The sequence below is a fragment of the Urocitellus parryii genome, chromosome 7, assembly GCF_045843805.1.
Source record: "Urocitellus parryii isolate mUroPar1 chromosome 7, mUroPar1.hap1, whole genome shotgun sequence".
NCBI lineage: Eukaryota > Metazoa > Chordata > Mammalia > Rodentia > Sciuridae > Urocitellus > Urocitellus parryii.
In genome coordinates, this window is record NC_135537.1 from 173,545,930 (window position 1) to 173,569,302 (window position 23,373).

Consider the following 23,373-nt stretch of genomic DNA (forward strand, 5'->3'; position numbering starts at 1 on the left):
ACCCCGGGGGGTTTTCCCTAATGATTTATGAGGCTGGCCCACGGTGGTTTGGTTTGGTTTTGATTTGGGCTGAATGGCCAGAGAGGGGCTGGAACTCTTGGATAAGAGACAACGTTGGGTGTCTCTAAAATAAACATTCTCTGGGCTCTTGAGGTCTGTCCCCTGTCTGCCTTCCTCGCGTGAACATGCTGGATATATCTGCCAGTTGAAATGGGGGTCATGATTTTGCCTTCTGGATTCAAAGAACTTGATTTTTTTGTTGTTGTTGTTTTCTTTTTGCCTTATCCTCAAATGTTTAAATGTCACATAGGAAAAGGGTGAGTCATCTTCAATACTGAGCCCAGTAGTTCCTAGGAGGAGTGGCGATGGGGAAGGTTCTCATCTAGGGAACTTTCTTCAAGCTTGTCTTCCTGTTCCTCTTCTCCCACCCATCCCCCTTGGCCCAGGATTCTGGATACTTTGGGAAACTTTGGTAAGAAGGATGAGGCTGGTGTGAAAAGTTTGGGAAAGAGAGTTTTCCACTGTGAATCACCCATTCAGTCCAGTGGTTCTCAACTCTGGCTTCTCATTTATACATCCCTAGCAAACATTCAAAGCACTGTCCCCAAAGCCTCACCATCACAGATTCCAATTTAATTGGTCTGGGGAAGGACCGATTTCAGTACTTTTCAATGTTCGTAAGTCATCCTAATGGACTTCGAATATACCTGCTGAGAATCCTGGGTTTATACGAAAGATTTATGGACCTGCTATCAATTGCTTCTCGTTCAGAATTACACCTCTCTGTAATTTTTTTTTCCCCAGGGATGGGGATTGAACCCAGGGGTGCTCTACCACTGAACTACAACTCCAACCCTTTTAATTAATTTTTTATTTTTGCTGAGGCTGGCTTGGCACCTGCGATCCTCCTGCCTTAGCTTCCTGAGTTGCTTGGATTAGAACTGCACCCCACCATGCCGGCCTGTAGTTTATTAAAAAAAATCATTCAATTAATTGATTTTTCTGTATCAAAATACTTTTTTCTCAAACTTAAAACATCCTCCAAAGAAATAAGAATGAGATCATTAAAGCTTCTTACAGTGTTTAAAAATGAATACATTGAGAGTGGCATGTTTTCTAACGTCAGTGTGTGCACACACATGCAGAAACTCCTGATGCTGTCCTGTTGCTCTTTCTATAGTGACTGCACTGTGTCTATGCTCCTGCTACGATGCCCGTATGTTGTCCATCTGAGATCTCCCTATCTTTCTCTCTTTTTTTTTAATATGTCTTGTTAATCCAGTCATTTTTATTTTCTATCTTTCTCTTTTTCCTCTCAATTTTAGTTCCAGTTACCATAGTTTATTCATTCAAATGTTTCGAGTGGTAGACAAGTTCCTACTTACCTGGAAATTTTACTTTGGTTAATGCTGTGTCACTTCATTTACATTCAGGAAGTCAGCTTGTCTTGCTTATGGGGCTTATTAAAGTAGTAATAATAATAGAAACAAAATTCAAATCACTTCAGTTTATAGTCATCAAAGGACAGATTTTTTTTTTTTAATTTTTCAAAGCATCAGTACTATATCTCTGGGAGAAGCTGATACTTTGGAATATTAATTTTGTAAAATAATAGGTCATATTTGTTGATGCGGGGAATTGCAAAATAGCAGAGGAGCATTAATTATGAATTTTAGGAGCATGCTTACTTATCCTCACTTGGACTTTAGGAGAGTGTACCTTCTCCTATTTGTCAATAATTATTTTTTTTTTGCCCGCCCTCAAGCATTAAGATATTTTCTTTGATACCTCCTCAAGATGTACATCAAACTTTTTAAGGCCTCTGAGTTGAAAATTGCATGGATTTTCCCCCCTAGATCTTATCACTGGCTTGGGTATTTATGGAAGCAATTTTATTTTTTATGTATAGTAACATCCGGGTCCATGCCTCATTCAGTAACAGCCTCGCTATTGCACCTGTTTTGCTATTGACAGTTTTAAAGTTGGTCTGGAGCAGATTGGAAAGAACAAAGAGGTTTCTGAAGAACACCTATTGCTTTTTGTTTCCCTCTGAATTTATAACTGACATTTTTAGAAAACGTAGATTGGGTCACTTGCAATTAAATATCAAACAAAGGAATATTTTACAGGTGTTCTGTAAAATACAGAACACAGCCCCCGAGCACCTTTTCCTTTATTGCCTCATCTTCCACTTTCCTCTTTATAAAGTTGTAATCTTTATTAATGACCCTTTTTCTGAGTGACTGCCATATTATACTTTTACAACATAATCAGGCTTTGGTCCTGTGAGTGATAAGGGAACTCCAGATTTGGGAAGTAACATTTTGAATCTCAAATTTCAAGATAAATATATCTCTCTGTATTTATTTCTTCATCCTTATTTGGGATAAGGGTACAAAAAGGGCATGTTTCTCAGAGCCTAAGGGATCTGTCAGAGCATTGATGACCTTTGGTGGCTTGCATTTCACCCAAGCATTTGAAGGCATCCCAGTGTGGCATCCAGGGACTCAACTTGGACCGGGACCCCAACCTGTGACCTCCACCCATCAGTACCGAATGATGCTTGTCAGATAACAGCTAATCATGGTGCATGGGGTGAAGTGGCATCCACAGGTGTCTCTGGAGCCCAGAGGTCCAGGTGCTATAATGCTACTGCAATAACTTCAGAGAAACATCTTGTAGAACGAAAGGAAAGTGAAGGCATCGTTGCTTATGAACTTGAAGAGAAGCAATGATTCCTTATAGACCCTTCCTTTTTGTACTTATTTGGAAATTGGACTACTGAATGAGACTTTCCATCCTTTTTCTCACACTTGGTTTTACTGTAGAGTATTTTAAAAGTTTCTAAGGTAGACAGTGCTGACCAGATAGACCTTGTTTGGGGGATTCATAATAAAGTCTAATAGAAAAGCTTTACAGTCCAATCCACAGAAAGGTTCACAAATGAGTTTATATAGTTTAAAAAAAAGGCATCTCAGCAGGTTTTTACTTTCCACCACAAGCTCTTCCTACAGGTTCATAGAAGGAAGTCTCTGAAAATCAACTGTAGCACTTTCCAACTCAGAGTAACTAGTACGAAACAGAGACAATCAAATATAGTCTCCGACTTGTTCAGAAAGGACAGCAGAAAGAGGCAGCAGATATTTATTTAGCTTTTGACAAATGGATGGCTTGAGAGGCACAGTGTGTTTTTATTCTGTGGATGCACCAAATAGCCCTTCTTGGAAACAATCGGTGGGAATTCAAATAGGCAGAAATCCTCTGGTCAGCACAATCTTCAAGCTAGCATTTCTCAAGACAGCACGAAGCTGGTTTTTAGTGTCAGCCACGGTCAGAAGCGTGTGTTGTGGCATTTGGAAGAGGAATTAGGGCAGTTAGCTAATTGTATGCTTGAAAATGACAAGCCACTTGAAAATTCAAAAGTCTGACTTTCATCCAAGAAGAAATTGGTGTAGCTTTGAACTCTGCAGTTGTTATTTTATACTGAATTTCAAGCACTTCCTATTAAACATGGAAAATTTGCTTTTTTCCCCTACCTAACCTTATCCTGGGCATTTGGCTATTCTTAGGGCATGTTTTGAAGTGTTCTCGATTTAAAAGATGGGGAGAAACTCAGAATGGGTTGCACCAGATACAGGAATTCAGTAAACAGCACTGCTCTGCTGTGTAAGTGTTTTCCTTGAGTACTCTGTTGTGGAGCTTGGGGTGAACTTTGACCTTCGCAATCAAGGGCCATAAGCCAAAATGTCACCTATTGGCCAGCAGGCTCGGAGGTTTCAGAAATCTTAAACACTTTATGATGGATCAACTTGGGTCTTTTGCTACTTTTTTTTTTTTTTTAATAATGAAGATTTTCAAAGAAGAAACTTTTCTGGGGACATTTTCCTCACCTGCTCTGAAAGTGAAGATAAGACATCTAGAATCAAAATCACTTCTACTTAAAAAACGAGAAGCCTTCAATCCCTCTTACCTGTTGGGAAGGAAAGGGTCATTTCATAATCTACCAAATATGAGGCCAAAAATCAGCAGACCCATGGAGATCTGTAGTTGATAAAAGAGGCCCTTGTTTTGACATTTGAGACACAGGCTCTTTCTCTTTGCTGGTCATTCCCTTGGTTCTGTTCCTGACCATGAAAACCACTCGTGGAAAGGTGGACAGAGGTGCTCAGTGACAGTGTCTCAGATTCAGTGCAGAGTTAGGGTCTCCAGCGAGATTCCAGAATCAACCCCTTGAATACTGGATGTGGGTTTGATATTGTGTGTGCTTCTTGTTATCGATTTAGCAAGTTAAATTGTTCAGCCTATAGAGAAGAATTTCTGGGTTTTTATTTGCTTTGATGAACAGCTAGAAATTTAGGACTTGTACACATTAGACTTTTTTAAAAAAAAATTTTTAACTGGGGTCTATATGCAAGTGAGCAATACCCTGGGACCACATTGCTTCTGCTGGGTTTCTTTCTGGGTAAACTAGCTCTTGAACTTAGGAAAACTTTTGCTTCTGAGAGTAGCAGGTAGAGAAGGGTAGAAGGCAGGAGGTGGCAGTGAGTGACAGATGAATCAGATGGAGAAGATCCTTCCGGGTAAATTCACCTAAGAGGAGATGAGCAGTAGCAGCCAGGGAGATACCCTAGGACCTAAAATCCAGTTTCACCTATACTGTGACATTTTAGACATTCAGTAGTGGGGGACTGCTCTGGGCATTATATCATGCTTAACAACATCCCTGGCCTTTACCTAGTAGATGCCAGTGACCCTCTGCACCTAGCTGTGCAACCCAAAATGCCTCCAGATGTTGCCAAATGTCCTTTGGAGGGCAAAATCACCTTCCTTTGGGAACCATTAGTACTGACTCTCAGGATGCAGATGCAGGCAAAGCCATCAATGGGAGTTCCAAGGCTCATTCATTTCACTCAGGTACACATTCCCATTATCGGTCCGACTGTGACAATTGGTAATTCTATCTAATGCACTCTTGTTTTTATCCTCAGTTGAGATGAAACTTTCTCTCATAGGTTGTCTGGTCACTGAGGTCACTAGGTCCTAGGTCTGCCCTCAGTTCCAGATTGAAACTTCTCTCCTCACATCTACCTGTACCCTGTCTCAGGTCCCCTGGCTTCTACCCACAGCACTGCCTGGAATAAACTGGTAGGCTGCTTTTCAGTTGCTTTGGTTCAAAAGCTTCCCTACCCCACCCCCTCTCCTTTATCTTTTTTCATTTCATTTTTTTTTGAAACCCTGCGGTTTCTCAGAGCATCTCAATGACTTCATTAGGATGAGTTTGTGTGGCTGGATCAGAGCAGAGCCCATGTCACACACACCAGGTCTCATTGGCTCAAAGATGACACATTAGCGCAAACCCTAGCATCCTTATGATCAGTCACATTTCTGTTCCTTTCACTCCAGGCACAATTCCTTTCCATTCATGTATGATTGTGTGGCCCAGGGGGTGAAGGAGGGTGTAGGTGGCCTTGCAAAACATTGTTTTCAAAATCATGATTCTCTCCATTCTGTAACCTGCAATTCCAGCTCCAAATACGCCATTTCTCTTCTTCCTTTTTCTTTTCTTTCCATTTTAAGGCTAGGGGTTGGTAGAGGATGGGGTGGGTTGAAGATAGGAGTGATGGGTTATTCTCTTCATCCTGTGATTTTATCACTGTGGCCTCTGGTATCCAGGGTTATTCGATGTCTCTGAAAGCTCAACAGATCAAAATGCACTTCACAGCATTCACAGTAGCGCACGACCACGAAGTATTTCTGAAAAGAATTGCTAAGTCACGGAGTATGTTTTCCTTTTTATCAGCTAAGATGCATAAGCAAGTAGTTTTAGCCTAGAGCCTTTATGGGTTTACTTCTTCTCTCTGAGGCAGGGTTGGCTAGGAATATATTGAAGCAAATTATAAACTCAAGGGAACGGGAAGCTGCAAGAACCAAGTTTCATTGAAGACTGTGAGGGGATAACAGATGCATCATAGGAAACACTTGCCGAATTCTTTGCCAGGGGAGGTGGGATTAAAAGCTTCCTTGAAGGAAAATAGCTATTCATTTTGAAATAGAATGACTGCAGCTCAGAAGGGTTAGTCTCATTGTCACTGGTAAAGTGTCAAAAAAATAAACACACACACACACACAAACACACACACACACACACACACACACACACACACTTGTCTTATTAAGGGTGATTTAAAAGCACAATTTATCTTTGTAACAGAACCATCAACATAGGAGGTTCATAGTTTCAATACATTTTTTAAGCTGGTTTGTTTCTAGAGTCCTAGTGCAGTGATAAATAGTTTCTATATTTTAATGTAATTAATTTCTTTTTTCCCTTTAAGCTTGAAGAAGAATTCCAAAGAGCGGCCTACGTATCCAGAGCTTATGGTGAGTGTCAGCCCTGTAAATATGCCCAAAGTTACAGCAACCTAAATTATGGTTAGATAACCACATTGGAAGAGAGATGATTGATTCATAGGGACACTCATGACAGGAATTGGAACTCAAGAAAAAGAGTGAAGAACCTTTCATTCATCCTATGTCCTTTAAAAACATAATAAAAGCCTTTTCCCTAGTTGATTAACCTGTAATGATATAAACCAAGGGTGTCTATGAAATTTATATTTTCAAATTTAAAACCTACCCGTGGTCACAAAGTACTATATAAAATGAAGGAAAGCATGGCCTTCAGAGATTTCAATAATGAGAGAAAGAGATGCTATGTGCCTACTCAAATTTTGATAATATATCTATTAGGTGAAGTTCTTTTGGGTGGGTGGCTGGAGAGGAAAGAATCACTTTTTTTTTTCCTCCTCCTGTTTTTCATTTTGGTGAAAAGGAGTAGGAGACAGTATTATGAACTGGTTTCTATAATCTGGCATTCACAATTTGTCATTTGCTCTATAGTGAAAAGAGGGATGGAATTCAAAGCTCAGCCTTGTTTAGAATTTCTAGCCTGCAACCCGCGCTGGCTTCATGAAAGAAGGTTGGAACCCTGAGCAAAACACTAGGAGTTTTGAATTAAAGAGACAAGATTCTAATTACCTTTAAACCAGCTCTAGGACGGCTCCTCCTAGCTCCAGCCTCCAGCCACGTCATGTGGTATTGAGGTTTACTGAAGAGGCTAGTGAGAGAAAGAGAACAAGCCAGGGAGTGGACTTCTTTGGGGGAACAAAAAATTCCGGGGAAAATCCCATCCAATGAAGGTTAAGGGGGGCAGCTTCCCAAGGCCAGGGGCGATGATAGGGTCTTCGGGGCAGTGGCCAGACACACCTCTGCACAGACAAGCCCTCGGACCTGGAGAAGGGTGGGGAAAGCTCTGACACAGCTGTGCCTAAGCGCCTCTCGCCCAGCCAGGGAGGTAACTCAAATCACGTGCGAGGATGGCCTCCCACAAGAATTGTTTCTCTTCCCTGGTGGTAGCTGCCACTCTAGGTATTACCAGAGGGTCTTTGGTACAGATGGCAAGGACCTAAACTTGGCAATGCTCTAAGTGTCTTTTGAATGTGGGAGGAACACATTAGGTGAAGGGAATATCACACAATTCAGACTATGTATGAATTGGTGTTAACTCCTCCCTAGACTTCACCTGAAGCAGGGGAAGGAAGAGTTAGGTTCACGTGCAATTTCAATAAAGAGAAGAGCACATGCTGACTTCCCTTTTTACCGGAGCACGGTGATGTGGCAGGCATGGGATGCTTCCTCCCATCCTGTCCCACCCACACCTGTCAAAGCCAGCCCAGGGACATCACAGAATGGGGACATTCCTGGCATCTCTTACCAAGTGTTGTGGTGAGGGGGCTGAGATATTTCCTGACTTGGAAATGTCAAGTCAGAAGGTGCTACGGGACTCTGGTTGAGAGGCTGTGGGCTCAACAGGGCCACCCACGTGGATTTTCAATTCTTGTGGATAGGCTTTGGTTTAAGTCTGGACCATTTTCCTAATGGATGAACTTGGGCATCCACGGTCCCCTTTAAAGGACAGTGCCCTGTGCTTGACACTCTATAGCTGTCTTAACTGAGACCCGCAATTGAGGAAGAAGAGAAGAGGAGAAGACAGCATTCTATATGCTTGGGTTAAATATTTCCTCCCTGACTATGTTTCTAACAGCCAGAGACCTTTCCAGTCCTGGTTACTCTTTTGTGATAGTGTGACACCTAAGCCCTTTTAAAATTAATTTCACACAAAGTTCAATAAATGTAGAACGATTCCTGTAGGATCTTATGGAATCTGTAATCCTATTTTAAAACCTCCTTGTTTTATAACTAATTTCGGATAAAAGAAGAACTTTCAATATAATTCTCTTTAAAATGTAGGACATTTTTTTTTTCTTCCAGAGAACCTATTATAAGAAAGTTCATTAGAACACATTAGAAAAAAGTCAGGCTCAGTGTACATTGGCAGGGAATGTTGACTTCTACCTTTCCAGTATATTCTAACACTGTGGTATGTCTTGGCATACATATCAATGCTGTAAGATCATGTGGGCTCCCCCCGCCCCTTTCTCCTTATGGCATTAGTCTTTGTGGTCCTGGAAATGAACTTGCCTCTTAAGACCATAACTATTGCCTGCTTTCCTGTGGAATTGAGGTTTTTAAATGGAAAATCTGAGTCCAGACTCCCTGACTTCAGTATGGGGAAACCCGTGCTGGGAGGCTATTGTTTAAGATTTTTAGGAGTTTGTGAGGAGGTGGGAGAGAAAGGAATCATTTTTCCAGATGAAGGACAGTGTCATTAAGGCCTAACCCAGACATGGACCACTTATGGAAATCCCAAATGACTTTCTCCCTGACTCACATTGAGGGCTATCTGTGCTTTAAAATCATCTTCTCTGCTTGTTCTCCCAAACTTCAGCTGGGGGCCATGACTCTACAGGAATTGTTCTTCAAGTGTCAGCATTAGCCAACTAGATAGTATTTTAGACTCTGGGGGAGCTACAGCTGCCATTATGACTCTGGAAATCTGCTGTTATAACCTGAAAACAGCCATATTCAATATATGGGGGGGGAGGGGTGTGTGTGGTTGTACTCCAATAAAACTTTATTTAAAAAACAGGAAGTGGGCTAGAGGTGGTCATGGGCTGCCCTTTCCTAACCTCTCCTAGATGATAACCACCATCAATGGTAACCAGATCATTCAAGTGATTGTCCCGTGGAGTCATTATGTTCTCCAAATATCTTAAAAGTACTAGAGTAGTAAACAAGGATGCTTGGACCACAGAAAACATCATCTTTTTTTTTTTTAATAGTAATTTTTTTTAAAAAAAATTTTTTAGTTGTAGGTGGACACAATACTTTTATTTTTATTTATTTATATGTGGTGCTGAGGATTGAACCCAGTGCCTCACACGTACTAGGCATGAGCTCTACAGCTGAGCCACAACCCCAGTCCCAGAAACCATCATCTCGACAGCTGAGATGTGCCTAGGCTCTGGAGACCTATTGGAGATATAGCTTGCCCCTTTGCTCCTGATGGTGTGTCCATGGACGACCTTGCTGACCTCTGGCTCTCACACCCATTTCCAAGCCTGGGAATAAACTGAAACATGCCTGAACATTTGTTTTTAAGACTGTAGGCTGGCTTCTTTAATTCATTCACACATTCAGGCTACAGCCACTGAGCTAATAGCAGCAGGACAGAGGTGAGGGGGGCGGGCTGGCTGGCATTAGAAGTGATCACCAAGACAATCTGAGGTTTGGTGTGTCCTGTTTTGATAGTAAAAAGGCTTTTAAGTACATTAAACATCTCCAAATGTTAAGAGAATGTGGGAAAGCTAAAAAGCATGATGTGAAGACACTTGGTAAGTGCGCCGTGTTAAATGGGTTAGGAATGGAAAGTGGTACTGCTGCTTGGTCGTTGAGGGAGGCCAGGATGAGAACCTTGCCTCTGGACTCTCACTGAATATTCTGGTGTCAGGCTCAGAGCCCGTATCCAGCCTGTATTCTCCAGCTAAAGCAGGAAACCTCCTTTCCATTTTCTGAGTCACAGTCCTTGCAGGACAACCTGCTTTTTTTTTTTTTTTTTTTTTTTTTTTTTTTTTTTTTTTTTGCGTTTTCTTTGTTCCTTCCCCATTGCATTGTTCCCTAAACTCCCATGGGTGGGCATTCAGTTCCCCACAGAGCTGACTCATCCAGCCCTCTACTGTCAGGCTTAAAGAATTATAATTAGAAAGCCAACAGCTCGGCAACATGATGGCTGTAAATGAAGTCTCCAAGTCAGGGAAAAAGAGTGAGTCACCCAAATGTCTGCATGCTCAGTGCTCACATTTAGTCCTGACCAGCCATGGCAAATACTACTACCAGACAGTTGGGGATGTGGGGGTGGTGGTGGGGGACGAGGCACTGGCTACCAGAGGGAATTCCCCCTTGGAGTTGGTTTGATTGGGTCTGTCTCTACGAGGAGTCCTAGTGTATCTCTAATATGAGGTGGACGGTCCCCCCAAGACAGCCAGCCAGTTCAGGAGGATTGTTGTTCTGCCATGGAGAAAATGGGTTGGTGTTCTGAATTGTTCCTGACAATTCAGGACAGCCTCTTGCTGTCCCTCACCTTTTCCCGCAGCAAAGTGCAAGACTTCATTTTGTTTTTTACAGTCTGCTTAGTCTGAGCTGCATGCAGACAGACCATGCTTCCCTTTCCCATCTTTAATCTCCAAGTTGAATTTACTCGGCACATACCTGTAGTTGGTAGTTTATTTCCCAGATGGATCAACTCTTGGTCAAGAGGAGACATAAGTCTAACTCTTGGCTGTAGGTATGGCTTAGAAAATGGCTTTGACTTTGTCCGTCCTGATTAGCCCTCCAAAGTCAAGGGCTGGGATGCTTCCTTGCACAGTCATGGATCAGCAGAGTTGGTGTCTTAATTCTACTACCCATTTCCTGAGACATGAAAATACCTGAATCTATGGAGTTTCCAATTATTTTATAGCTCTATCAGTCTAAAATGACTTTTTAGGGGACCAAGTTGTAAGTCAGAGTGTTAGATAGATGGTCATTGCCAATCTTTGTATTTGACTATAGATGGGATTTGTATAGCATATTTAATATTTTTTTTAAAAAAAGAAAGCAATAGATTCTTGGTGGTGGAAACCTAGAGATATCAAAGTGGGAGGAGTGGAAGTAAAGGTAACTTTAAGGTATTTGCATCCCTCGATGTGTACTTATTTTGGAAAGGGTAGGAGGGATCTCCCTTCCCCCTGTTAGGGATACATAACTCATTTATTAAACAAACTTGTTCATTTGCTTATCTCATGTATTATCAGTGACAAATATTAATCCATGCTTTTTTTTCTTTTCTTTCTCAGCAACATCAATTTTTCACCCTACATGAATCCAAAGCAACAGATGTGGCATCTTTTGTGAAATTGATTCTTGGAGACTAGAGAGCATTGGACTTAAATTGGTTGACCCTACTGTGGATTGGTGGGTTTATGGGATGAAGCAAGTTCACTACAGCGCCAAGAGAAAGTCATCTTTGAGATAATTTTGCCCTGCCTCTCTGAGGGTTTTCTCTCTCTCTTTTCTCTTCTTTTTCCCCCTCCTAAGGGGGCCTTGGAATCTATAGTATAGAATGAACTCTCTAGATGGATGAAATATGATAAAGGCTTAGGACTTAAAAAGGTGATTAAATATTTAATGATGTGTCATATGAGTCCTTAAGCTTCTCAGATTTCTCTTGTTCTTTATGGAATGAATGCATTGGCCCTGGCAAAAAGGTGCTACAGTAGTGATGAAACTGTAAGTAGATTTGTAGTTTGTCCCATTTATTATTTTAATATTTATGTTTAAGCGCTTGGTTGGAAAGATCCCACTTTACACAAGAAGACAAGGTTGGGTTGGCAATATTTATAGGGCTTTTATTTTTTAAGTTCGATCATGTCTATGGTCCAGAAGAAATTATTTAATATGCATCTTTAAGAATATTATAAAAATCTCAAAAAAAAAAAAAAAGGAGCTCTTCCTGTGAAATGTCTCTTCCTCTCTCCCAGACTTCAACTCCATCTTGGGTGATGACCATGTGTTTTAGGTGAGGTGTTGAGGTATCCTATTCCTGCTCTTTTTCCAAATTTGTAAAACATAAAAAAATCACTTTTATCACAGCTCGAAGAAACAAGTTTGGCTCTCTTGACATTTGTGGTATAGTATTCAGTGGAAAGTGATTTGTGATGTGATTTTATATCTACCTGTCTATCCATCTGTGTGTGTGTGTGTGTGTGCATGTGTGTGTGTTTGTGTGTGCGCACTTGGTAAATCAAGTTCCACCAAGGGGCCTCTGTGAACATCTGTATTCTGTAGGAAGGTCATTTGTTGGTCATGAGGAGAGATTGCACACCACAGAGAGAATCGCGGTGCCTTCTTCTGCTTCTGGTCCTCTTGCCGTGGAGATGCCCTAAGGATGATCTTTGTAATCAATTTGCTTTTTTCCATTTGTTTGTTTTCCTGTTCAATGAAGAAGCCTTATTATGAGTGGAAGGGCTACAGTTGTAGAGAATTAAAGGCCGTCAGTTGTTCCATGATACAATGAACAGGTAATGGAAGCTGAATCAGTTCCTAGGAATAGACTGTTCCATTTCCACACCTTGTTCCTAAGCAGCCGGCAATTTAGCAAGCTCCACCCTGAATTCCAAGCAGGTTGACTTAGCAAAAAAAAAAAAAAAAAGAGTTCTTTGCCATGGCTAAAGACACCACAGATGTCTGATATGGGGCTCTTGATTCCTCAAGGACCAAGGAGTGAAATGATTGATGGAGAAAATATAGACCTTACACTAGTAACTAGGAACCAATTCTTTTGGACATTGTGTTTATATAAAATGACTCTTAGAATACAAAGACAAAGGATGTTGATTAAAAAATAGAAGAAGAAGAAGAAGAAGAAGAAGAAGAAGAAGAAGAAAGGAAGGAATGAAGGAAGGAAACTATGCTTTCTTTCCTTGTCTCAAGTTCTCTGATCTGGAGAGGATTGCTCCTTCAAATCCTCCTTCCCATTTCAGATTTTTGAAGTGCAATAGTATATTATCTGTTTGTATTGTTCCGTCTTGTTCTTGACCTCTTGCTCATGGAAGTTGCTCAGAGTGAGTAGGACACTTTCATTCCTTCCTCATATTCTCTTCTGAGACATATCTGTTTGATTCAACATTGGCTTCATCTGCTTCAAAGCTACCTCTGCCTTCATTTTTTTAAAAATTTTTTTCCTAGCCAGAAAAGGTGCATTATCCTTGTAATTAGAGCCATTCAGTTTCCCACCCACCTTTCTATAAAGCTGGAAGTTCCTCTTCTTTGAGACTGAGAGAAAAATTGCAACTTTATTCCTGCTCTATTTACCCATTTTATGAAAACAGAAAGTACTAGGAAAGTCATCTAGGGTCACTCCATTATAGCTTTCTTTCTTTTCTTCTTTTTTTTATGGGTGGTAATATTGTAGATTGAACCCAGGGATATTTTACTGTAGAGACACAACCCCACTCCTTTTTCTTTTTTCTTTTAAGACAGGGTCTTGCTAAGTTGCTGAGGCGGGTCTCAATCTTGCAATCCTCCTGCCTCAGCCTCCCTGGTTGTTGGAATTACAGGCATTATGCCACCACGCCTGGCTTTGTTTTAGCTTTTGGTAAAATGTAGAAAGCAAATCATCTCCCTGGCCTGCGTCAGGTTACGCCTGCCTGTTTGTCTCCTTTGAATCATTCTTAACAACCACAAAAAAAATGTTTCTCATTTGTATGTCTCTCTAATCTGTGGGCCCAGGGCCAGAACTGCCAAAAGAGTCGTAGTTGATAGAGAAGTTGGTCTGTGGTGGTCAACCCTGGTACACTTTGGAATTCTGGAGGAGCTTGTGCATACTGTCAATGCTAAAGCCCCACAGCCACCAGAGACCTAGATTTAATTGGTCCATGGTGGAGGCCTGGGAATTGGGAGGTTTCTCAAGCCCTTGTGTGATTCTGAAGTGCAGCAGGGTTGGGAACATTGGACTAGTAGTACCTTTTAGGGAGATAACTGACTTCTTTAGGGAGATAACCACCTTCTCTTTAAGGTTTGCAGAGAATTAACAAGCGATTATAAAGAGGAAAAAAAAGCTGCCGTTTCTTTCCTGTCCTCCCCCGTTGGAATATCCTTGCCACCACCAGGAAGCCATGTTCCTGGGATATTGCTTTGAAAATTGAAATACCTTTTCCCCAGAAAAGCAGTATTCTACGTGGTGGTGATTAGGTATCTCATGTACTAAGGAACGATGTCTCGATAGCCCTAGGAGTCTAAATTTTAAAGCCTGGTTTTATTTTTCAAGAACCACGTGTAAATCCTTAACAACCAACTTAAAACAACGACAACAACAACAAGATACACAAGCTGTGTCTGTCAGGAGTTTCTTGTATATACAAGCAGATATGTATATAGAGAGGAAAAAGATATCTGTATTCAGGAATGAGACTCAGATTATTTAATTGTCTGCCACCGCAGGCCATCTCATTATCAGCCCTGTATGTATCTATCAATGCATTGCAGAATCAGTATAGCTCTACACCAGGGGTCATGCTCATTTTTACAGAGGTATTCGATTTGGTATCATATAATTGCCTGTGTATGCATTTTCTTGGTATTTGTGAACATACCCGTCTGTATCCCTCTCTCTGCATGTGTTGTTGATTTAAAAGATGTGCCAAAAACCTAATGTGAATGATTTTTAAGACAATTACTATATGTGTGTATCTATTAATGAGTGTTGCTCTTCAGAGAAGCTACCTTGAGAGACTATATATATATATATATATTTATATAAATACTTTTACTAAAATATTTTTGTAATTCTCTTTCCAAAATTTATTTCCTCCTATCATTACTTTAGAATTACTGCTTTCCCCCCCCCCCCCAAAATACTAGGTTGTCTCCAGTTTGACTCACCTGCCTGGTTTATCTGATTTAGCACCAAGTGGTGTTTGGCAATTTCTAGAAATTAAATCTGCTCTCAGAGCTGAAGTTTTTAACATCACCATCGTCTAATAGGCTTAGAAGAGAATTTCAAATGAAAAATTTGCCCCATCCTTCCCAAAAGTTATACCTGTTTTTAAGCAAAAACAACCTTTTGTAATAAGTTTAGGTCTCCCCTTAGTGGCTACTTTGATGGAGGAGGAAAAAACTCACATAGATGTATATATTGACAAAATATCAAGACAGTCACTGACTTTATACATGGTGTCCACCTATTAGCCATGATTGAAGGCCTTGACCCGAAGGAATAATCCATTATTTTAAAGATTGTATGTGATTACACTGAGAAGCTCAGAACCAACTGGTTACCCAGTAGCTTTTGTCTCAGTGAAGCCATCTGAAATGGAAATGAGTACATGTGGGTCCAGCTCAGAATTGGTTGTATATTTCAGTTCTTGTGTGTCCTCCAAGCCTAAAGAAAAGCTCACATGTTCCAGGGGCTCCCAGACTTTCTGTTTGTGACGCCATTAGTCGACTTAGTAATTTTTTCAATGGTGTCCTTGCCCCAAATACTTAACAGTTCAGTGTAGGAAGTAATTATGTTCCAACAGTTTAACAGTTGTAATTTACTCTGTGTCCTGCAGATGTCGCTCTGCTTCCTTCAAAATTTATACAACATCTTAGCTTGTTTGCAGTGGGCTGCACAGTGTCTCAGTCAACAGTCTGGGGACCAGAGATCTATGCTCTGCTGATGTTTGCTCTGTCTCCACTTAGTGACCTTCAAAGTCGAGTTCTTGTTCACTCTGGTCTCCATATTATTTTGCTCTTTGTTTTGTTATTATTATTATTATTTTTTTTGCCTGTCTCTGGCTAATTAACTTTTTAATGAGATTTGCCCGCCCCCCCTTTTTTGGCTATAATTCATCAGTTCTGCATTGTCAGATGTCATAATCCACAAAATAAAATCAATATTGATAAGCCCCAGCATGAGAGAAGGCTAGTACAAGACAGGATCTCTGAATTTTCTAAATGAAGTTGATTTAATGTTTGGAATTTAATCAGAGAGGGACTAATTAGTTTTGTAATTGTCTTTGTTGAGCAAGGGACTTCATTATCTCTGCTTAGAGGAAGTTTTCTGTTTCTCTCCAAAGTGTCTAACACAAAGCATCTTTGGCCTGAAAATACAATGAATAACTAGTTCCTAATTTCCCACTCAAATGTTCTTTTGCTATGTAATTCCCTCTGGCCTAAAAGTAAGATTCCTATATTCATAAAATGCTTTGTAGCTGGTATTCAGATCAAGTAAAATGAGTTAAACCTTTGTGCATGGATTTGGACTTCTTAAAACCTATGATGACTTCAAGGAATCTTCTACTTTTTTTTTTTTTTAATTAACAACTAAAAAAGGAACTCAAGTAAATGTCACCTTAGAATGTTTATTTGTTTTTAAATGGAAGGTATAGTTTTCAGTTAGACCCCTGAGAGAAAACCTACATATTTAGATGGAAAAATGCCTGATTAAAATCTCAGAAGAGAAAGCCACCAAACTTGATGGATAAAAAAAGAGATATTTTATTCTAGAAGTTACACATTCCTCTTTCTTAGGGGTCTGTGTGTGTTTCAGCCTTGTTCAATGTACTGACAGCTAAAGATCCTCTTTGATTTTTCTTTGGTTTTTCCTTGAAGTATTCTGGATTCCTTTGGGAATTTTTTTTAAAGCTAAGACATTTTCCCTAGGAAAATGCACATCATACGTGAAACACATAATTTTGCAAACATTTCTTTGTTGGGGACAGTTCCCATAGGATCAATAGCTTTGTTCTTTATAATGTGACTGTGACATCTAAGAACAGATTGCCAATCTTTCTGGGAAGGGCCAGACAGTATGTATTTTTGTATTTCATATGGTCTTTGTTGCAACTACTTGGCTCTGCTGCTACAGTGTGAAATTGTCCAGAAACAATACATAAATGAACATGGCTATGTTCCAATAAAACTTTATTTATAGAACCAAGCAATGGGCCAGATTTGGCCCACCCATGATGGTTTGTCAACACCTGACTTAGGCCATCAAACACAAAGTTCTAATTGATTACACAAGATAGAATTTTTCTACTTAGTGAATATTTAGCTCAGCTGTTGCCAAAGGCAGATTAGGAAGATGGACATAGGAAAATTAATTCATAAAGGACGGGGACTGAATAAAAGTTGTCTGTTAGTTTCCTTATGCAAGTATTAATTGTTCTAGAAGCCATTGGAACAGTTTTCTACAGGTTAACCTGAGTGCTTAAACTTTCCATTTCTATGCAATCACAACATAACTGACTTCAATTTGGATGTGAAAGGCACATTCTCTTAGGTGTTAACTGTACCCTTGGTTCTTAGCTTCTTCATATTTTCTTTCGCTGTGCTACAAATCACATGCAAAAAGAATCATGAATCCTAATCATTTTTGAACTGTAGTGGGATTTGGGAATGTGGTAGACCGAACTTCACTCAGAAGTAGGAGACAGATATAGTTCTTAACATCTTTCAATTCATCCACCTCATCTGTAAGGTTGTTTTGGGGTCAAAATACTTATGATCAGGGGGCCTCAGAGCTGCAGGTTCTCAGTGTGATGAGAGACTCCTGTCCAGCCAGCCCATGTATAGTCCATCCCCTATGGACTGGGGGGGGGGGTGCTCTTCTTTTTAAATCATCAGCAAATTTCTGTTTCAAGGGCCTGTTCAAAATACTTCTTTCTGATGTGATGTTTGCTGGGTTTTCAGCCCTGGTTGAACTTCTGGGCCCCAAAGCCCATGGTGACAGCTCTGGTTCCCCACAGGCCGAGAACAGCTGGATAGTGGGTCTCAGCGTTCAGGTCTTGGATCCTCTGAGCTATACAGAGTGCTGGCAGATGGTGTCAGCCATTGACCTGAGCTTTCTTGTTTCTTCTTTCTCCTGGATCAAAACAGAACACATCTTAAAGCTTTAATCTCTTTATTATTATTATTTTCCTTCTTCATCATCAGGTGAACATAAATAACATTAGGAGACTCCTTAAGAGGGCATTGGACTAGGTGATTTACCTTGAAAAAGGATTTCTCTTCACCCAAGGAAACACAACCTGAATCCCAGAGTCCTCAAGGAAATTATCCTCCCAGGGGAAGCTCATTGCCACCAAATCCACCACTCACGACTTGTTTCTGGTGACGACAAAAAAGAGGTGTCCTTTTCCTGAGGTTAGAAGTCACTATTCGCAGCTTTGCCAATGTCCTTATACCATGGCAGGTTTTCCAATTGAATCCTTGGAAATCAAGACTTTAGTGTGGGTTCATCTTTTCAGCTCTTGGCCCCCCAATTCTTCTGAAAGCCTCTTTTTCTTAAGTTAAAAGGACTTTAGTCTAAGCAGAAATATAAAGAAAGGTCAAGGAATTTTTGTTTTGAAGAAGCCCGGTATCGCCTTGTAACACAAACATGTTAATAGAGTTTTAAAGTATTCAGCCTAATTCCTTGGGACTTTCAGTATCTTGTCATTTGAACTTGGGTCCTGCACCCTTTGTTTTGAGGAGTTTACAGTTAGAATTTGAGATGTGGACAGGTTTTTATCACTGTGGGCCGTTTATTCCGACATGCTCTGGGTTCACTCCACTTTACACTTCAGTGCTCCTGAGGTCAGGGTCTCTTTCCAGCAACGAGGCTTTTATGGTTGGAGATTGAATTCAGGGAAAGTGAGGACAAGGGTAGGTACTTACCTGTGTCTTGATGTCGGAAACAGGGCTTCCTCAGTGATCCCCAGTGTGGGTGGCTTAGGCCAGGCCAGCAGCCGTCTTCTGTCCTCTCTCAGGGTCTTTCCTTGGCTTTCGACCTGGGAGGGTCATAGGTGACCTGGGCTGACTTAACATTTCTGTGCAAAGGAACTCATCTGGTCATTTTCATAGACCAATCATTAAAACCAACAGTTGTGCACCTGTCTGTCTAAATGAAATCTATTGTTCCCAGTTTTTGAAAACATAAAGAATACCTAGGAGAACTAGTAAAATCCTAAAAAAAAAAAAAAAAAAAAAAAAAAAATTCTCATTTGAAACCAGAGTCTTTAGAATAAGAACTTCTGTTTGGTCTTTTCAGCAGAGGAGCTGATTGGGCATCCTGTTCTCTTAAGTAATAGTCTGTTGTGGTCAGAAATGAATAATTAGCATCACTTGCTCATTACCAACATTTTCATTGGAATCACCAATAGATTTCAGCAAAGCAAATCAGACCACTGTTTTAGGTGATTGTCACTGGACTTGAGAGTTCCAGGCTGAACAGGAATGTGAAGTCATGTTTAGTGGCTGGGAGAAAAGATTAATGCAAACAGTGCTGTTCAATTAGGAAGCCCTTGGAAGAGCAAGCTGACAGACAGGTGTGTCTTTGAATTTACTTGCAGTATTACAACATGGTAGACATCATCTCTTATGGAAAAACTCATCAAGAAGGTCAACCTGTATTATTACATTTTTTTCTTAAAAAATACTGAACTATATAAAGATTCCAAGAGTGACCTTTATTGAAATGTCAGGAATTTTGTTTGTGTGTTTGTTTGTTTCTCTAGTGTTGTTGATTCTAAAATTTTGCCATTCTACACTAATGGCATCTATCCCCAAAGCCAACAGAGGCATGATCCGGTGGCTGAGGACAAGAAGCCTGATGTCGAAAGTACTTTAAGAGCATATGGCCCGCCCATTGGCTGCTTTCAGAGTAGAGAAATGTGAATACAAAATCTGAGCCCATAACCTTCAGTTCAGATGACTGATCTTTGAGGAAGGGTGGATGCCAAGAAAGGTTCTCAGAAGAGGATGCTTTCTTTCTTTCTTTTTCCCCCGACAAGGCAGATCGTTGGGAATGTTCTTAGAAATACACTACAGGTGTCTGCCAGGAGAACGAGAGTAACTGTCAAGTCCAGTACTCAAGGCTGATTTGGATTTTCAGAAGCAGCAACTTGGGGAGAAGCAGTTGTTTTATTTTGTTCTCTTCTGATGTCACCTTGTCTGTCCTATCCTGTGTTCAGTCCTTCTGAAGGCCATGGTTTCAGGCCATGTTCAGTGGTGCCCTTGGAGGAGCCTTTAGGGGAGAGGTGATGGTAAAGTTCAGCTGGGCCCATCTGAGTGTTCATCAACCTCCAACTGGAGCTTTTGGCCACCAGGATTGGTCCCTTTAACTGGAAGCCTCCATGATTACTAAAGCCTTGGGAAGGAAATGATCACTCGAGGACCCTGTACATCCCCAAGCCTGTAAAATCTTATAGTTGACCATGTCTGCAAGACCCCCTCCCTCCAACCCCCCCCTTTTTTTTCTTTCTCTATTGAGTATGCTGACAGGGCTAGGGAGGTATGGCAGCAAGAAGAGAGGACCGTTCATTTTAATTTTTAAACAGAAATTATTTCAGGGTAAATGCACAAAATCAATACCAAGCCATAGGGATCCTGAAATAGGTTATTTTCCTAAAGTAGTTGACAACACCCTGATCCTCATTTATTCTCCTACTGATGGGGAGTGGTGTGACTGGACTCTTGATGGACAGTATGATTTTTAAATTTCCAGGTTTGCAGAGTCAGGGGTTAAAATTTGTGTGCATTGGCCCATGGGAAAACTCAAGCGCTTGGGTCAATTGTGATACAGCCTGGGCTCCTGAGATGGGAGCTAACAGAGCACCTCTTGCTTGCTATGACAGAGGTGCTGTGTGTGGTTAAGGTTGCAGAAACTCTTTGGCCAATAGAGATGGGAAACTTCAGCCATGTATGTGTCAGGAAGGGAGCACAAGGGAATGTTTAGACACCGACTGCATCTTCAGGTGCCTTCTACATACACATAAAGGTTGGTGGTAAAATCTGGCCCTAATATGTTTGCCACTAAAGGAAATTTCACAGCTTGGGTTTCACAGAGCTATTTTTGTAACAATAGGTACATCATAAAGTTGTATTTAAGCAACAATCTGAAGCATTCTGGGCAATTTTCTGTGTACAACCTATGTGAGAAGGATTGATTGAGAAAATTTGGACAATTTATCTCTTGTATTACCCCTGTTTCTGATTTATTTCTTTGTCTCAAATTTATTTTCTGAATGGAGTGATTTTTCTATATGAATTGAAATGTCATTTTAATAGATTATTTTTAGAGGAAAAATATTTTCTTTGCGTTAACGAACTTACACAGTAAGGACGTGTTTCCTACTCTGCAGAATCATCAAATTGGGTCATTTTAAAGCTGACCAGAGGTGTGTTAGAGATGTAGTTTTGAATTCTTTATTTAAATACAGGAAAAGTTTTTTTTATATATATATTTTGTGAAAATAGATGGTAGACAGAGCTTCTCTATGGATTTGAACTTTACAAGAATTTTAATAAAATAGGTGGACTTCCCAGCTTCCTCTGTGCTTCCGTTTTCTAGATGAAAATGCTGCTTCTGTTTATTGATCTAGTCTCTGCGAGAAAAGAAAGATCAACACCTTTTCTTACAGTCTGTGGGTTTTATCATAGACAATTGTATTTGTATGTATGATCCATCGTTCTCCTATGTTGCACCTGAATTTTGTTTTTAAGCCATGTGTATTGTAAAGAAAGCTGGTTGGGCCAGTGCAAGCATGTCTGATGCTAGAAGGAAGTAATTCCACCTGCTAGTGAAGAGCCCCCCGACCTCTTCTTGCTACCTGAATGATTCTGAAAGCAGATCAGAGAAGTTGTGCACTCCTGTCCTTTGTAACTCACACCTTTAGCACTTCATCTTAGTGTCTCTGGAGAGTTTGAAGTTGAAGAATGAACAGTGATGTCCCTGGACTCTCTCCATCTTTGCTGCCCTGTGCAGCGTGCTGCTGAGCTTCCCCCGTTGGAATCATCTCTTCTCTGTGGGTCGAGGTGTCTTTTCTTTATGAATGAGGTGGGCGGAGCTGTAGAGTATGGAATTCATTAGAAGCTTCTCTACAGGGAGGACCTCTGAAGCATGTGGGTGGAATGCTTCCATGCCTCTAAGGTGAATGTTCAATTTAAATTCTGGCTCTGGGAACGTTTTTTTTTTTTTTTTTGGTTATGAGCTACAGAAGTGAAGAAGAAACTGGGGTTGGGGGGTGTGGACTTTGTGTTTTCCTATATGGAAACAGGTGGGGCAGACTCCCTCAGGTGAGAACCCTCCCATCATCGCGTGGGGGAAGGGAAGTGATGAATGTCAGATGGTAACTTCCGTACGCCCCAGCTTTGTACTGAAAACATACCTGTTTTACAGGGCGGTAGAGCTTTTTTGAGCTTTGCCTGTTGACTGTGGGGGCCCCAGATATTCTCATGTTAGCCTGACTTTCCTGTTATCTAGGTTGTGAGCATTTTCCTCACTTTGGAACTATGGCTTATCATGATGGGGATGCTGTCTCAAAATCCTGAAACCGAGGCGATAGCCCATGCACAGGGCTTGGAGTAGACACAACATTGGTGTCGATGTAGCTTATGTATTAATAAGAGTTCCCAGAAACAGACGGGATTGTGGGAAAATGTGGCTTTAAAGAAATCTTGTTAGTTTATAACATTTGCAACAGCTGCTTTCCTGGGTTGCTATTCTTTAGAAAAAAAAAAATCGTCTTTTCATGCAGATGGTACTGATGGTATCCATAATAGCCTGGATTGACATCTAACAGTCAATAATCGAGGAATTATAATTTTTGCCTTACAAGTATATAGGCCATTCTGTGATGAAATTTCCTATCATGGTATTGTAAAAAAAAAGCATGATTTTATCTTTCCCATCTCCTTTTCCATCTAAGAACCCATTAAAGGAAGAGTAAGCTTCTGATGAACTTTGAAATATTTCTTTGAACCTGTGTTTTTGACCAAGGAAATGACCGAGATGCCAAACCAAGTGGTTTGTCACGTGGTTCCTAAGGGCTCCCCCCCGCCCCCCTGCATCTTTCCTCTCACCACCCCAAAAAGGAAAATGAAATTGGGAGACTAAGTCAAACTTGAACTCCTCTGTTGATGAGGAGCCTTCACTTTGATTTCCGATCTCAGGACATTCTTCAGTTTCAGACTGCTGCTGGGGAGGAAGGACCAGCTGCCGACCTTGTAACTGGTCTCCAGATGTTTGTGCGTGTGTATGTCAAACTTCACACCGTGTGTGTTGTGTTCAATGTCGTGTCAATCTATGAACTGACTCAAGCCACCGTTTAAAGATAGCAATGACAGTGATAATGACAAAAAAAAAAAAGTCACTCCACCAACTCTGTCAAAGCGTTGGCTGTGAACTTTCATAGCTGGGACTGATAACATCCATCAGCCTTCAGGAGCAAGGTGTCCCTGAAAGAAATGGTGTGTTGATCTCATAAGAAAATGTACAACGAATAAAAGACATTTGGAAAAGCGAGTCTGCCTGTTCCTTGAATTGTGTGTGGAAATCCTGGGTTTCTGGGAATGCCATGCTTATGTGTATCAGGCCCTCCGGGGGGAAAGCGCCTGACTGGTTATTCC

General features: G+C 40.8%; 1 protein-coding gene across 3 annotated transcripts in view; it reads left to right on the forward strand.

Annotated features, from left to right (window-relative positions):
• Map2k6 (mitogen-activated protein kinase kinase 6) overlaps positions 1–11,692 on the forward strand; it is a 100,231-nt gene extending 88,539 nt beyond the window's left edge. For all 3 annotated transcript variants that reach the window (XM_026401349.2, XM_077801161.1, XM_026401352.2), the window contains exons 11-12: positions 6,336–6,381; positions 11,295–11,692. In XM_026401349.2, the coding sequence (XP_026257134.1) occupies positions 6,336–6,381; positions 11,295–11,372 (124 nt within the window). In that variant the 3' untranslated portion in view covers positions 11,373–11,692. The remainder of the gene's footprint in view (positions 1–6,335; positions 6,382–11,294) is intronic.
• Positions 11,693–23,373: the final 11,681 nt, after the last annotated feature.